This window comes from Tachyglossus aculeatus, chromosome 13 (assembly GCF_015852505.1).
Source record: "Tachyglossus aculeatus isolate mTacAcu1 chromosome 13, mTacAcu1.pri, whole genome shotgun sequence".
NCBI lineage: Eukaryota > Metazoa > Chordata > Mammalia > Monotremata > Tachyglossidae > Tachyglossus > Tachyglossus aculeatus.
The window spans coordinates 4,321,506-4,337,016 of record NC_052078.1 but is presented as its reverse complement, the minus strand read 5'-3'; the positions used below and the strand labels follow the sequence as shown (position 1 = coordinate 4,337,016).

At 48.8% G+C, this 15,511-nt stretch overlaps 1 protein-coding gene and 1 non-coding gene across 2 annotated transcripts; one reads left to right on the top strand and one right to left on the bottom strand.

Moving 5' to 3' along the window:
• The first annotated feature begins 2,929 nt into the window (after positions 1-2,929).
• On the top strand, positions 2,930-14,808 carry LOC119936384 (stonustoxin subunit alpha-like). The gene is made up of 4 exons (XM_038755970.1): positions 2,930-3,002; positions 4,596-4,716; positions 7,752-9,803; positions 13,923-14,808. The coding sequence occupies exons 2-4, from the start codon at positions 4,626-4,628 to the stop codon at positions 14,420-14,422; spliced, it is 2,643 nt and encodes an 880-aa protein (XP_038611898.1). The 5' UTR covers positions 2,930-3,002; positions 4,596-4,625; the 3' UTR covers positions 14,423-14,808.
• LOC119936441 lies at positions 3,684-3,821 on the bottom strand. Its single transcript, XR_005453768.1, has one exon. It is a non-coding gene; the product is annotated as a small nucleolar RNA SNORA7 (small nucleolar RNA).
• Positions 14,809-15,511: the final 703 nt, after the last annotated feature.

Sequence of the window (15,511 nt, the reverse complement as noted above, 5' to 3'; positions counted from 1 at the left end):
TTGGGCAAGATGTGACTGAGAAGCAGCATGGAGTAGTGGACAGAGCAGATGGTCATGGATTCTAATCCAGCACTGCCACTGGTCTGCTGCGAGACCTTGGACAAGTCACTTCACTTCTCTATACCTCAGTTACCTCATCTGTAAAATGGGGATTGTGACTGTGAGCCCCATGTGGAACAAGTACTGTGTCCAACCCAATTTGCTTGTATCCACCCCAGTGTGTAGTACAGTGCCTAGCACATAGTAAGCACTTAAAAATACCATAATCATTATGATTGATTATTATGTATGAAGTGCCCATGAACTGTACAGTGATTGTTCCACCCACTACCTCTTCCCTGCTTCCTGCAACTCCGGACCCCTCCTGCTTTCTGTTTTTTTTTTTTTAATTAACCAACTTCAAAATTGGTGTGTAGGTTCTGAGGTAGAATAATTCTGCATTCACTCAAGTTCCCCTCTCTCCATACGCAAATTGACCCCTTAGGACTGTAGACCTTAATCTCTTGGTTGTAAGCTCCTGGTAGGCAGGGAATGTGTCTACCAAGTCTGTTGTAGTGTTCTCTCCCAAGTGCTTAGAACAGCTTTCCACACAGTTAGCATTCTATTCTTTCATTCAATCATATTTATTGAGTGCTTACTGTGTGCAGAGCACTGTACTAAGCACTTGGGAAAGTACAATACAATGATAAACACTGATATTCCCTGTACACAGCAAGCTTACACTCCAAATACCACTGATGGTGATTAGAAGATGCCCTTAGATGAACAATGCATAGAAGCTAGGTTGCCCTTCCCCTCTGGATGTGTTTTCCACAGGGAAAGGGAGTGTGCCATTCAGTTCATTCATTCATTCAATCATATTTATTGAGCGCTTACTGTGTGCAGAGCACTGTACTAAGCACTTGGAAAGTACAATTCGGCCACAGATAGAGACAATCCCTACCCAACAACGGGCTCACAGTCTAGAAGGGGGAGACAGACAACAAAACAAAACAAGTAGACAGGTGGCAATACCATCAAAATAGATAAATAGAATTATATATCTGTACATATCATCAATAAAATTAATAGAGGTAATAAGTATGTACAAATATACACAAGCACCCTGAGGACGGTCAGTGGGTAGGGCACAGGGAGAGAGTGGGGGCGATGGGGAGGGGATAAGGAGCAGAGGAAAAGGGAGGGGTTCTGTCTGGTAAGGCCTCCTGGAGGAGTTGAGCTCTCCGTAGGGCTTTGAGAGACCATCTGGTCCCCCAAAGATGGGCCTCCCCAAAAGCACTAATATGGAGGCTCTGCCACCACTCCTCCTCCTGGGGTCTGGGCCCTTATCATTCCTCGGTTTTTGGATCACCTGGATCCAAAAAAGCATTCCAGGTAGCCAAGAGAAGCAGTATCGCCTAGTAGATGGAACACAGGAGTGGGAGTCATAAGGACCCGGGTTCTAATTCTGGCTCTGCAACTTGACTGCTGGGTGACCTTGGGCTAGTCACTTTGCTTTTCTGTGCCTCAGTTACCTCATCTGTAAAATGGGGATTGATACTGTGAGTTCCATATGGACATGGACTGGGTCCAACCTGATTAGTTTGTATCTATCCCAGCACTTAGTACAGTGCCTGGAACATAGTAAATGCTTAACGAAGACCATTGAAAAAAAGGCGGGACCTCCCTTCCAGCACTAATTATGAAGGCTGTGCCACCACTCCTCCTCCTGGGGTCTGGGCCCTTACCATTCCTCAGTTTATCTCCTCCAGTTCCCAGATAGAAATGCTCCTCATTACTCCATGGGAAAGTTTCCTTCCCTACTGTGGACCCTGGTTTTGTTTTGTTTTTTCAGTGGCATTTGTTAAGTGTTTACTTTGTTAAACACTGGGGTGGGTACAAGCTAATCAGGTTGGACACAATCCCTGTCCCACATGGGGCTCACAGTCTTCATCCCCATTTTACAGATAAGGGAACTAAGGCCCAGAGAAGCTAAGTGATTTGCTCAAGGTCACACAACAGCCAAGTGGCAGAGCCAGGATTACACCCCCGATTTGCTGACTCCCTGACTTGTGCTCTTTCTGTTAGGCAATGCCTCTTCTCTGTTCCCAGAAGGAGGGTCATTTCTCAGAAATAAGAGATTCTGTTTGAATCAGAAAGTGAAAGCTCCATTGGACAGCATTCGTTCATTCATTCATTCATCCATTCAATCGCATTTTTCAAGCACTTTCCCCAACCATCCATCTGTCAATCAACCAATCAATCATGTTTATTGAGGCTTGCTGAATGTATTTGTATCTTTGCCTAATGCTGTTGAATCATCTCTGACCATAGCGACTCCATGGACACGTCTCTCCCAGAATGTCTAGGAGCACAGGTAATTGATACCTGCAGCCTCTGACCTTCTGGGTAGCAGATCCAGATGCTCACTCTGCCTGTACCAAGTGAGGAGCCGTAGGATGGGAGAGTGTCTCGCTGAACTTCAGCTTTTGAGGCTGGAAGCTAGGCCGCTTCGCCACAGGTGTGTAACACATAAATGGATTCATCCCAGGTGGGAAGGGTTAGTGGGTGGCAGCTAGCTGCCTCACCACATGCGAATAACACATAAGTGAATTCCTCCTGGGTGGAAAGCGTTGGTGGGTGGAACCTAGGTGTTTTGCCATGTGCAAGTAACATATAAGTAAATTCCTCCCTAAAGGGAAGCTCATCATTGTTATTATCAAATACCATCAACATTATTATTATTATAAGAGAGTTTGGGGCCAATCTTTACTCTGTGGACCAGAGCCTGCTTTGCTCTGCTTTGCTTCCCACTTTTTGCCATGTCATGATGTTCTTGGATTGAGTAATTTTACTGGGCCAATAGCTGTGTAATTTAACTGGGCCAATAGATGCATTCTTCTGGGAACAGAAACCGAAGGCAAATTTTAGACAGAGTGTTCAGCAGAAGTCACTTGTCTTCTGTTCCTCGGGAAAGAAGTAACGGCTGTCGGAGTCTTGCTAGAAATTTTGCCTGTGAGAGGGTGAGTTGGGGACCTTGCCTGGGTTGAGGAGATTAAGAGGGACGACTACTACCCACTCAGTTCCTGGGATGCATAAACTGGGGGTTGGGGGCAGGCAGAGCAGAGAGGCTCAGAGAGCAGCCGTAATAATGAAAGGGGTTTAAGAGGAGGGCGAGAGTCCCAACTCAGCTGCTGCTGCTGCTGCTCTCTGCCCCATTTCTCCTCCTCCCCTCTCTCCTTTCCCCTCTGGGGGCTTAGATTGGGTCCCTTGATCCCGAGGAACTCAGTGGAGGCTAAAAAGAGGGCAACTGAACTGTGATTTTCAGAAGCTGAAAGGGCATTTCCTTGTTTCTGGAAACTGGATTTTTCCATGCAGACTCCATATCCCATTCCCTCACCCATCCATCCATCCATCCATCAATCAACCAATCAATCAATCAATGATGCTTATTGAGTGCTTACCGTATGCATTTGTGTCTTTGCCTTATGCTGTGGAGTCATCTCTGCCCCATAGCGACTCCATAGACACATCTCTTTCAGAACGCCCCACCTCCATCTACAGTTGTTCTGGTACTGTATTTATATAATTTTCTTGGTAAAAATAAGAAAGTGGTTTACCATCGCCTCCTTCTGAATGGTAAACTTGAATCTCTGCCCTCAATTTTCTCCCATGCCGTCGCTGCCCAGCACGGGTGAGCTTTGACTTGTAGCAGATTGCCTTCCACTCACTAGCCACTGCCCAAGCTGGGAGTGGAGTGGGTATGCTTCTGCTTGACTCTCCCTCCTGTAGCCGAGACTGCTAGAGTATTGGAAACCCTCCAGGTGCCATCCTGAGAGGACTGTATGCATAGCATTGTACTAAACTTTTGGGAAAGTACAATACAAAAGAGTTGGTAGACATGATCCCTGCCTTCATGGAGCTTACCATCGACTGGGGGAGACAGACATTAAAATGAATTACAACTAGGGGAAGCGGCAAACTATTAGGAAATGGACATAAGTGCTGTGGGGTTGGAGGTAGGGTGTATATCGAAGTGCTTCTGGGGCCCAGACCCCATTGTGTAAGCAACCCAGCATGGAGGGCTAATATAGTCTTTGTCAGCCAGTCAGTTAATAGTATTTACTGAGAGTTTACTGTGTGCAGAACACTGTACTAAGTGCTTGGGAGAGTACAATATAACAATGTAACAGACATATTCCCTGCCCACAATGAGCTTACCATCTAGAGGGGGAGGTAGACATTATTATAAAAAAATTAAATAATGGATATGGACAGAAGTGCTGTGGGGCTGGGAGTGGGGGGATGCACAAAGGAAGCGATATTCTACTTCTTGATCCTCCTCCCTTCAGTGGCCACACTGAGTGGGGAGGGAGGGATCACGGGAAAAGATCCATCCAACTCTTCTGGCAGCCACCCCTCTGCTTCCGGGGTTAGTGACCTTGTGGGTTTTCAGAATTAAGGGACCCATACCTTTTAGGTTGGCGCCAGAAGGCAAGTGGTGCGTTTATTCAGAGCTAACCACCTGTCATAAAGGAGGAGACCTGTCTGGCCAGGGCCTGAAGGGTCACACCAGGTCTTCCCTGGGCCCTACCAATGCTGGGAGTGTATTTCAGGTCAGGACCTGCTCTTCTCCTGGAAGAATCATGGATCTTAAACCCATTGAGATGCCGACTCTGGGACGTCCCCTGCAGCTGGGGATGCTGTACGACTGCCGAGATGACCGCTTTATCCCAGGTACGCGCACAGCCAGTCCTCTTAGGGTGGCAGATGGCTACATTGTTTTTTTTTGGGGGGGGGGGTTAATGGTATTTGTTCTACTTTCTGGGTTAGATACAAGTGAATTAGGTTGGACACAGTCCCTGTCTCAAATGGGGCTCACAGTTTAAGTAAGAGGGGGAGCAGGGATTTAATCCCCATTTGACTGCATGGGTGTCAGGAAAAGGATCCAGTCCACAGGATTCAAAAAAGAGCCCTGAGAAAAGAAGTGGGACACCAAATAGATGGGAATGCACGAGGTTCAAGTTAAAATCAATCAATCAATCTTCAGTGGTATGTATTGAGGAGCACTGTACTAAGTACTTGGGAGAGTACAATATAATAATAATAATGATGGCATTTGTTAAGCACTTACTATGTGCAAAGCACTGTTCTAAGCGCTGGGGAGGTTACGAGGTGATCAGGTTGTCCCACAGGGTGCTCACAGTCTTCATCCCCATTTTACAGATGAGGGAACTGAGGCACAGAGAAGTGAAGTGACTTGCCCAAAGTCACACAGCTGACAATTGGCGGAGCCGGGGTTTGAACCCATGACCTCTGACTCCAAAGCCCGGGCGCTTTTCCACTGTGCCACGCTGCTTCAGAGTTCATTCATTCATTCATTTATTCATTCATTCATATTTATTGAGCACTTACTGTGTTGCAAAGCACTGCATTAAGTGCTTGGGAGAGTACAATATAACAGTAGACAGACACATTCCCTGCCCACAAGGAACCTACAGTGTAGAGGAGGAGACAGACATTAATATGAACATAAATGAATACATGACAGATATGTACATAAGTGCAGTGGGGCTGGGAGAGAGGATGAATAAAGGGGGCAAGTCAGAAAGATGCAGAAGGGAGTGGGAGAAGAGGAAAGGAGGATTTAGTCAGGGAAGGCCTCTTGGAGGAATTGTGTGGGAAGACTTCTTGGAGGAATTGTGCCTTCCATAAAGCTTTGAAGGGGTGGAGAGTAATTGTCTGTCACATTGAGGGGAGCCCAGGGCTGAGCAGGGCAGGGCAGGGCAGGGCAGCCAGTCAGCGCGTGCAGGTTGCTGGGAAACATGGCCGCGGTCTGGTGAGGCGGACACCCCACCCCACCCCACCACAGGCCCACCACAACTTCCCTCACCTCCCTTCTCCCCTCCTCCACTCACCTCCTCACATTCATTTGTTCAATCGTGTTGGTTGAGCGCTTACTGTGTGCACAGCACTGTACTAAGCGCTTGGGAGGTGCAAGTCGGCAGCATCTAGAGACGGTCCCTACCCAACAACGGGCTCACAGGCTAGAAGGGGCAGACGGACGACAAAACAAAACAAGTAGACGGCTGTCAACATCGTCAGGGGACAAATAGAATTAAAGCTATGGGCACATCATTGGCGGAATAAATAGAATAGTAAATATGTGCAGGTAAAATAGAGTAATAAAGCTATACAAATATATATGCAAGTGCTGTGGGGAGGGGAAGGAGGTAGGGCAGGGGGGATGGGGAGGAGGGGAGGAAAAAGGGGGCTCAGCCTGGGAGGGCCTGCTGGAGGAGGTGAGCTCTCAGCAGGCCTCCTTCTCACCCATCCTGCCACCCACGTCCTTCCCCTGGCTTGGAATGTCCTCCCTCCTCACATCAGCCAAGCTAGCTCCCTTCCTTCGAAGCCCTCCTGAGTGCTCACCTCCTCCAGGAGGCCTTCCCAGGTTGACCACCCCCTTTTCCTCTGCTCCTCTCCATCCCCATCACCCCGCCCCCCCCACAGTACTTGTGTAGAGTTGTGCATATTTCTTACTCTATTTATTTTGTAAATGATGTGTGTATGGGGCTATAATTCTATTTGTTCTGATGGAATTGACACCTGTCTACTCGTGGCTTAGTGGAATGAGCCCGGGCTTGGGACTCAGAGGTCGTGGGTTCTAATCCCTGCTCCCCCACTTGTCAGCTGGGTGACTTTGGGCAAGTCACTTAACTTCTCTGTGCCTCAGTTATCTGTAAAATGGGGATCATGACTGTGAGCCCCACGTGGGACACCCTGATTACCTTGTATCTACCCCAGCACTTAGGACAGTGCTCGGCACATAGTAAGTGCTTAACAAATACCATTATTATTATTATTATTATTATCTGGGGACGGAAGGGGTTCCAGGCCAGAGGCAGGAAGTGGGTGAGGGATCGGCAGTGAGGCCAGATGGAGGTACAGTGAGAAGATTGGCATTAGAGGAATGAAGTACGTGGGTTGGGATGTACTAGGAGAGTAGCAAGGTGAGCTAGGAGGGGTCAAGGTCACTGAGTACTTTAAAGCCAATGGTGAGGCATTTTGTCTGATGCAGAGGTTGTTGGGCAACCACTTGAGAGTCTTGAGGAGTGGGAAATGACATGTGGGCTGGAAATGATATACGTGTCAGAGAAGCAGCGTGGCTCAGTGGAAAGAGCCCAGGCTTTGGAGTCAGAGGTCATGGGTTCAAATCCCAGCTCTGCCAATTGTCAGCTGCGTGACTTTGGGCAAGTCACTTAACTTCTCTGGGCCTCAGTTCCCTCATCTGTAAAATGGGGATTAAGACTGGGAGCCCTGCTGTGGGACAACCTGATCACCTTATACCCTCCCCGGGGCTTAGAACAGTGCTTTGCACATAGTAAGCCCTTAATAAATGCCATTATTATTATTACTACTAAATGACATGTGATGGAAAGACACATGTGCCAGGGAATGATATGCATGATGGAAGTGGCACATGTGATGGAAAGACACATGTGGTGGAAATGACAAGGTGTTGGGGGGAAGTTCCAGGCCAGAGGCAGAAAGTGGATGAGGGAATGACAGTGAAATAGATGAGATCCAGTTACAGGGAGTAGGTTGTTAATAGAGGAGTGAAGTGTACGGGCTGGGTTGTAGTAGAAAATCAGAGAAGTAAGGGAAGATTTCTCCCCTCATCCACTGAACTGGGGAGAGGGGTGGATGGGGAATTTCCAATATTATGCTCTCCCCTCTGACATTGTCTGGCTCTGATTCTGTTCCTCTTCCAGGTGTTACCTTGTGGGATATCAATGACACCGAAAAGGACATGCGCTCCCAGGTCCAGCACCGGACGGAATTCCGCATCATTGCCTCTGACTCCCTGGAAGAGAAGTCCAACGCCCTCAGCATCAGCGCCTCTCTGAAGGCAAGTTTCCTGGGGGGGCTGGTCAGTGTAGAAGGATCGGCCAAATATGTGAACGACACCAAGAAATCCAAACAACAGGCTCGGGTCACGCTCCACTACTCCACCACCACTGAGTTCAAGCAGCTGACGATGAAGCACTTGGGCCGGCAGAACATCACGTATCCTGATGTGTTCGATAATGGCACCGCCACTCACGTGGTGACGGGAGTCCTGTTCGGGGCTCAGGCTTTCTTCGTGTTTGACCGGGAAGTCTCCTCCTCTGAGACCATACAGGACGTACAGGGAAGCCTCAAAGTGACAGTGACCGGGATCCCCTTCATGACTATCGAAGGGGAAGGATCTGCCAGTGTGAAGGACAAAGAGAAGAAGAACCAAGAGAATTTCCACTGTACGTTCTATGGAGACTTTGCCCTGAAGAACACTCCGAAAACGTACATGGAGGCCATAGAAGTCTATTCCTCCCTCCCCAAGCTGCTCGGAGAGCACGGGGAGAAGGCGGTGCCGGTGATGGTCTGGCTTTACCCGCTGGAGAAGCTGGATTCCAGAGCCGCCAAACTGGTCCGAGAGATCAGCATCGCGCTGGTTAATGAGACGCAGGCCGTGCTGGAGGGGCTGACGGATTGTCTCACCAGGTGCAACGACATGTTGGCCTCCAAGGCTGCAGCATTTCCTGAAATCAAGAGCCGGGCTGAGAGGTTCCGACAGCTCGTTCAGCTCTACAAACTCACGTTTCAGAAACAACTGTCAAGCATCTTACCTCACATCCGGGGTGGAGGGAAACAGGAAGAAAGCTTGGCAGAGCTCTTGGCTAGTAAAGAACAGTCACCCTTATGTGCCCAACGAATAAATGAATTTCTAAATCGAAGCGAGGGGGAGATTAATTTTGTGAATGCCTACCTGGTTCTGCTGGAGGAAGTTGCTATTGCTCTTTCTGAGAATGAACGAGATAAAGTTCTCTTTGAACCAAACGTTAACTTTGTTTTTGCATTTACCTTCACCTCATTACCGGAAGAAGTGCCGTACTTGTCCGAGTTGAATCTCTGGTTTCAAAAAAACTCAGCGCAAGAAACTCAGGATCCGCCACCATCCATTGCTGCCCCGCAGAAATCCAAATCCAGCCTGTGGTTCAGACAGAAGGGAATCCAGAAGAAATTACGGCAAACTGTCATATCTTTTCTAGAGTTTGCGAAGGCCAATGGGTGTAATAAGAAGATTCGGTTCATTGTGGCATCTGAGCCAAACCAAGACATCCCAGCAGCTTCAATTTATCTCTATGAACAGGGAGAGCCGATCGACACCAGCTTTGAGCCTCCCTCCATCCCCACCCCTCCCCAGATTGATAGGGTCAGGCACGACCATGTCCAGTTTGTACTGACGCCAACAACGGGGGAAAGAGAGGAGATAAAGTGTTATCAGGTAGAGTACAGAGCAATAGGAGAGGTAGAGTGGGTAGTCAAGATGGTGGACAGGAAGCAGGAAAAGATCTTAATAACCGGGTTAGTTCCAAACACCCATTATCAGTTCAGAATTGCTGATGTGTATGTGTCATGGAGGAGCCAAAGCAGCGATGTGAGTGATCCTGTGAAGACCCTTCCCACCGGTCCCCCTGGAAAACTTTCAGCAGTTCTCAAGTCACGACAGGTGGTGACCCTCTGTTGGCAGAGACCAAAAGTCATACCAAAAGAGATCGTGGTCTCGGAATACAGGGTGGAATTCAGAGAGGAGGCCGGGGGAGCCGGGGAGCAGGGAGGGAGTGAATGGAGACAACAGACAACTGGAGAGGACACGGAGACCTGCGACATCAATGAATTGAAAACTCAGACGCTCTACAGGTTCCGAGTGTCAGCTGTGTGCGTGGACGGGTGTGTCGGTGACCCCAGCGAGGAGATACTGGTCTCCACCATAAGGGAAAAAGGTGAGATAAAGTCCGGTAATCTTTGCCCTGAAGCTTTTTCTCCTGTGGCTAGTGAATCCCATAACATACTCACTGGCACCAAGACTTCTCAGGACACTGACTCGTTTTCCCATGCCCACCCAGCTTCCCCCTGCAGGCTCAGAAATGAGACAGAGTTGTCTCCCTGCCTGTCTCTGTGTCATCTCTCCCTTATCAGTGTCCTGATTCAGGCCAGGGTCAGTTCATCCCTCGACAGAGCAAAAGGTTGCCTGGCTTGAGGGGCATTCATTCATTCATTCATTCATTCAATTGTATTTACTGAGGGCTTACTATGTGCAGAGCACTGTACTAAGCGCTTGGGAAGTACAAGTTGGTAACATATAGACGGTCCCTACCCAACAGCAGGCTCACAGTCTAGAAGGGGGAGACAGACAACAAAACAACACATATTAACAAAATAAAATAAATAGAATAGTAAATCTGTACAAGTAAAATAGAGTAATAAATCTGTACAAACATATAAACAGGTGCTGTGGGGAGGGGAAGGAGGCAGGGCGGGTGAGGAGGGAGAGGAAGGAGGGGGCTCAGTCTGGGAAGACCTCCTGGAGGAGGTGAGCTTTCAGTAGAGCTTTGAAGGGAGGAAGAGAGATAGCTTGGCGGATGTGTGGAGGGAGGATATTCCAGGCCGGGGGAGGACGTGGGCTGGTGGCTGATGGCGGGACAGGCGAGAACGAGGCACAGTGAGGAGGTTAGCAGCAGAGGAGCGGAGGGTGTGGGCTAGGCTGTAGAAGAAGAGAAGAGAGGTGAGGTAGGAGGGGGTGAGGTGATGGAGAGCCTTGAAGCCGAGAATGAGGAGTTTTTGCCTGATGCATAGGTTGATTGGTAGGCACTGGAGATTTTTGAGGAGGGGAGTAACATGGCCAGGGCGTTTTTGCACAAAGGTGATCTGGGCAGCAGCTTGAAGTATAGATACGGGGTGGGGGGCGGTGGGGGGGGGGGGCAGTGAGTTCCCCCTTCCTGCTCTTGAGGAGTCACTTGGGCAGGTTAAAGGGCACTGGGACTGGAAGCAGGAACAGGAAACAAACTAGAGAGAGACCCTGAGCCACCCCCTCCTGGCTCCTGGGGTGGTAATAATAATAATGATGGCATTTATTAAACACTTACTATGTGCAAAGCACTGTTCTAAGTGCTGGGGAGGTTACAAGGTGATCAGGTTGTCCCATGAGGGGCTCACAGTCTTCATCCCCATTTTACAGATGAGGTAACTGAGGCCCAGAGAAGTGAAGTGACTTGCCCAAAGTCACACAGCTGACAAGTGGTGGAACCAGGATTTGAACCCGGGCTCTTTCCACTGAGCCACGCTGCTTCTCAACCAGTCAGTTGAGTAGCCAGTCAACTCAACTCTCCCCTACCCCCTGGGCATGTGGCTCTCATCCTGCCTCCTCAGGTTGGGAGGGAAGAGCCATTGTCTGCCCCTGCTGAGTTCTGCTCAGCTGCAGCCCCAGCACCATAGTCTAGTAGACAGAACCTGGGCCTGACAGTCAGAAGGACCTGGGTTTTAATCCCAGCTCTTCCACTTGTCTGCTGTGTGAATTTGAGCAAGTCACTTCATTTATTAATTCATTCATTCAATCGTATTTAATGAGTGCTTACTGTGCGCAGAGCACTGGACTAAGCACTTGGGAAAGTACAATTCAGCAATAAAGAAAGACAATACCTGCCCACAATAAGCTCACAGTCTAGGGGTGGGGGGCAGGGGGAAGACAGACAACTACACAAGTAAACAAGTATCAGTACAAATAAATAAAATGACAGATATGTACATAAGGGCTGTGGGGTGGGAAAGGGGGGGAAGAGCAGAAGGAGCGAGTCAGGGTGCCGTGGAAGAGAGTGGGAGATGAGGAAAAGTGGGATTTAGGCTGGGAAGGCCTCTTGGAGGAAGTGTACCTTCAGCAGGGCTTTGAACAGGGTGGGGGGAGTGATTGTCTGGTGGATTTGAGGAGGGAGGGCATTCCAGGACAGAAGTAGAACGTGGACCAGCGGTCGGTGATGAGAAAGCTGGGAGGGAGGCACAGTGAAAAAGTTAACAGCAGAGGAGCAGAGTGTTTGTGGGTGGGTTGTAGGATAGACGTGAGGTGAGGTAGAAGGGGGCAAAGTGATGGAGAGCTTTAAAGCCAAAAGTGAGGAGTTTTTGTTTGATATGGAGGTGGATAGGCAACCACTGGAGATTTTTGAGAAGAGGGGTGACAGGCCCTGAGCATTTCTGTAGAAAAATAATCTGGGCAGCAGAGTGAAATATGGACTGGAGTGAGGAGAGGCAAAGAGGTTGGGAAGTCAGAGAGGAGGCTGATGCAGTAATCTAGGTGGGATAGGATGAGTGAGTGTACTAACATGGTAGTGGTTTGGATGGAGAGGAAAAGGCGGATCTTAGCAATGTTGTGAAGGTGAGACAGACAGGATTTGGTGACAGATTGAATATGTGGGTAGAATGAGAGAGAAGAGTCAAGGATGAGACCAAGATTACGGTCTCGTGAGACGGGAAGGATGGTTCTGCCATCTACAGTGATGGGAAAGTTTGGGAGAAGACAGGGTTTGGGTGGGAAGATAAGGAGCTCTGTTTTGGACATGTTGAGTTTTAGGTGGTGGGAAGAAATCCAAATAGAGATACCCTGAAGGCAGGAGAAGATGTGAGCCTGAAGAGAGGGAGAGAGATTAGGGGAGGAGATGTAGATTTGGGTATCATCTGCATAGAAATGGTAGTTGAAGCCAGGGGAGTGAATGAGTTCTCCAAGGGAGTGAGTGTAGATGGAGGAAAGAAGGGGACCCAGAACTGAACCTTGAGGGACCCCACAGTTAGGGGACAGGAGGGAGAGGAGGAACCCACAAAGGAGAATGAGAATGAATGGCCAGAGAGATAAGAGGAGAAGCAGGAGAGGACAGAGTCAGTAAAGTCAAGGTTGGATAATGTATCGAGGAGAGGGGATGGTCCACAGTTTCAAAGGCAGCTGAGAGGTCAAGAAGGATTAGGATGGAATAGGAGCCGTTGGATTTGGCAAGAAGGAGATCATTGGTGACCTTTGAGAGGTCGGTTTCGGTGGAGTAAAGGGAAAGGAAGCCAGATTGGAGGGGGTCCAGGAGAGAGTTGGAGGAGAGGAGATTGATACAGTTGGTGTAGACGACTCGCTGGAGGAGTTTGGAGAGGAAAAAGTAGGAGGGAGATGGGGCAAGAACTGGAGGGAGCTGTGGCATCAAGGGAGGGCTAATTTAGGATCTGGGAGGTGTGGGCATGTTTAAAGGTAGTGGAGAAGAAGCCATTGGAGAGTGAACGGTTGAAGATAGCTATTTAGGAGGGAAGGAGGGAAGGGGCGAGAGTTTTTATAAGGTGCGAAGGAATGGGGTCTGATGCACATGTGGAGGGGATTGCATTTGAGAGGAGGCAGGAGAACTCCTCTGGAGATACTGCTGAGAAGGATGGGAAAGTTGAAGAGAGGCCCTGAGGAGGGAGAATTGAGGAGGGGGAGGAGTGATTTGGGGCACCTGTTGGAGTTAATTTTCTTAATAAAGTAGATGGCCAGATCATTGTGGGCAAGGGATAGGGGAGGCTGGGGAACGGGGAGCCTGAGGAGGGAGTTAAATGTCTGGAACAACTGTTAAGGGTGATGGACATGGGTGTCAATTTCTCTGTGCCTCAGTTAGCTCATCTGTAAAATGGGGATTAAGGCTGTGAGCCCCAGGTGGGTTGTGGACTGTGTTCCACCTGATTAGCTTGTATCTGCCCAAGCACTTAGTGTACTGCCAGGCAAGCAGTGAGCATTTAACAAATACCATTTAAACAACAACAGTCAATCTATCTTGAAAGGGAAGTGAGCAGAAGGGGAGAGTACTCTCTGAGTAGGGAGACACAGCAGAGGAGAGGGAAGGAAGAGGAAGAGACAAGAATAAGGGAAAGATGAAATCTGTTACATTATGGGATTAATTCGGCCTTTAATGGAGGGATGGAAAGCACGGGCTTCTGGAGAAGGATCAGCTCAGATAGGACTCTGGACCCTGCTGGCAGCAGCTGGGTTTTCTCGTTATTCTGTATCCTCTCCTCCCCATTTATCGCTCACTCTCAGCCATAATGACTCTGTTTCTTTACAGAAAAGCTCTCACTGGATCCAGAAACAGCCAATGAATACCTGTGCCTGTCCAAGGGCAATAAATCTATGGAATGGATTGTACCGCCACAGAGGGTGTCCCAGAATCACAAGAGATTTGTGGGGGAAGCCTACGTGCTGGGCTCCAGAGGCTTTCAGTCGGGCCAGCACTACTGGGAGGTGGAGGTAGAAGGGAAGGGATTATGCAAGATTGGGGTGGCCGCGGAGTCTGTAGAGAGGAAGAGTAGCCAGGCCCATGAGAAGACCATTTGGAGTCTGACTATTTGCACCCCATACCACGTGTTCATCAATAACGAACCTAACCCAAACATAGAAGTCCCACGCATCGTGGGGGTCTTACTAGATTTTGATGGGGGCCAGGTGATCTTCTACAATGCGGAAACCCAGGAGGAGATTCACACTTATCACGTGATTTTCCAAGAGAAAATCTTCCCTTTACTTGGATTTCAGGGACAGGGAGCCCGCCTGACCCTAAGATCCTGAGACACCCCCTGCCACTCCCAGTAATGGCAAGCACTGTACTAAGCCCTGGGGTAGATCAAAGGGAATCAGTTCACTCGTAGTCTAAATAGGATTCTTCCTCTCTCTACTGCTCTCCTGTTCACCAGTGATGGGAAACCAGTACCTGGGTTCATCCTGAAATTTCATTCGCTCCCCCAAGGCTCTGCCCATCGTCCCCTCCGCTTCCCCCCCATCAGCTACAATCTCCTGCTTGCGAACCCCGCAGGAGGGTCCCAAGATGTTGAGTCGCCAGATTGACAGGCTTTCCTGGATCTGCTTGCTTGTGTCTCTGTCTGTAGAAACCCATCTGCTGATTTCTTCTGCCTTCAAAAAAAATTAATGCCAGTAATAAAGTTCCAAAAAAAGCATTCATTTCTCCTCCCGTTTCTTCTTGTGCTGTTGCTTTGACTGGTTCCCTACTACTGTGACAATGGTAATAGTAGTAGTAGTAGTAGTAGTAGTAAAAATTGTAGTTGCAGGCTTAATAGTACTACTAGTAATAATAGTAATAATAATACTACTAGTAATAGCAATAATAGAATTAAGCCCTGATTGTGCACAGAAGCACTGTACAAGTGCTGGGAAAGCATACACATGGGAGAAATAGACATGGATTCTGTCCCTCTGTGGCCTTAAAACCTATGCCGGCCATTCTCTCTTGCCTCCCCCCAACCCAAACCTGGAGATTGGAAAGGATACTCGAAAATTGCTGGAGCAAATGAGTACTTACTCCCAGAGACCCCTTCCCAAGAGAAAACTAATCTGCCTAAGAGTACTGGCACTTCCTTATCTGGTGATTCCACCTGGAACCCAACCAATTAAAGAGACCACTGGAAAAAGCGGCAGGGTTCATTAATTGAGGTCTTCCTGATTATTTCATGGTAATCCTGAATCCCAGCTGGCAGCTAGGCCGAGAGGTGGTTGTCATGTATGGAGTGACCATGTACTGAGCAGTGATGATCCCAACCACTACTTGTTCTATGCCTCCTGCAGCCCCCACTGAAGCCCCTGAAGGGAGGAGGCTTTGACCTGACTTTGCCTGTCTCGTCCAAGAGATATCCCTTGACTAAG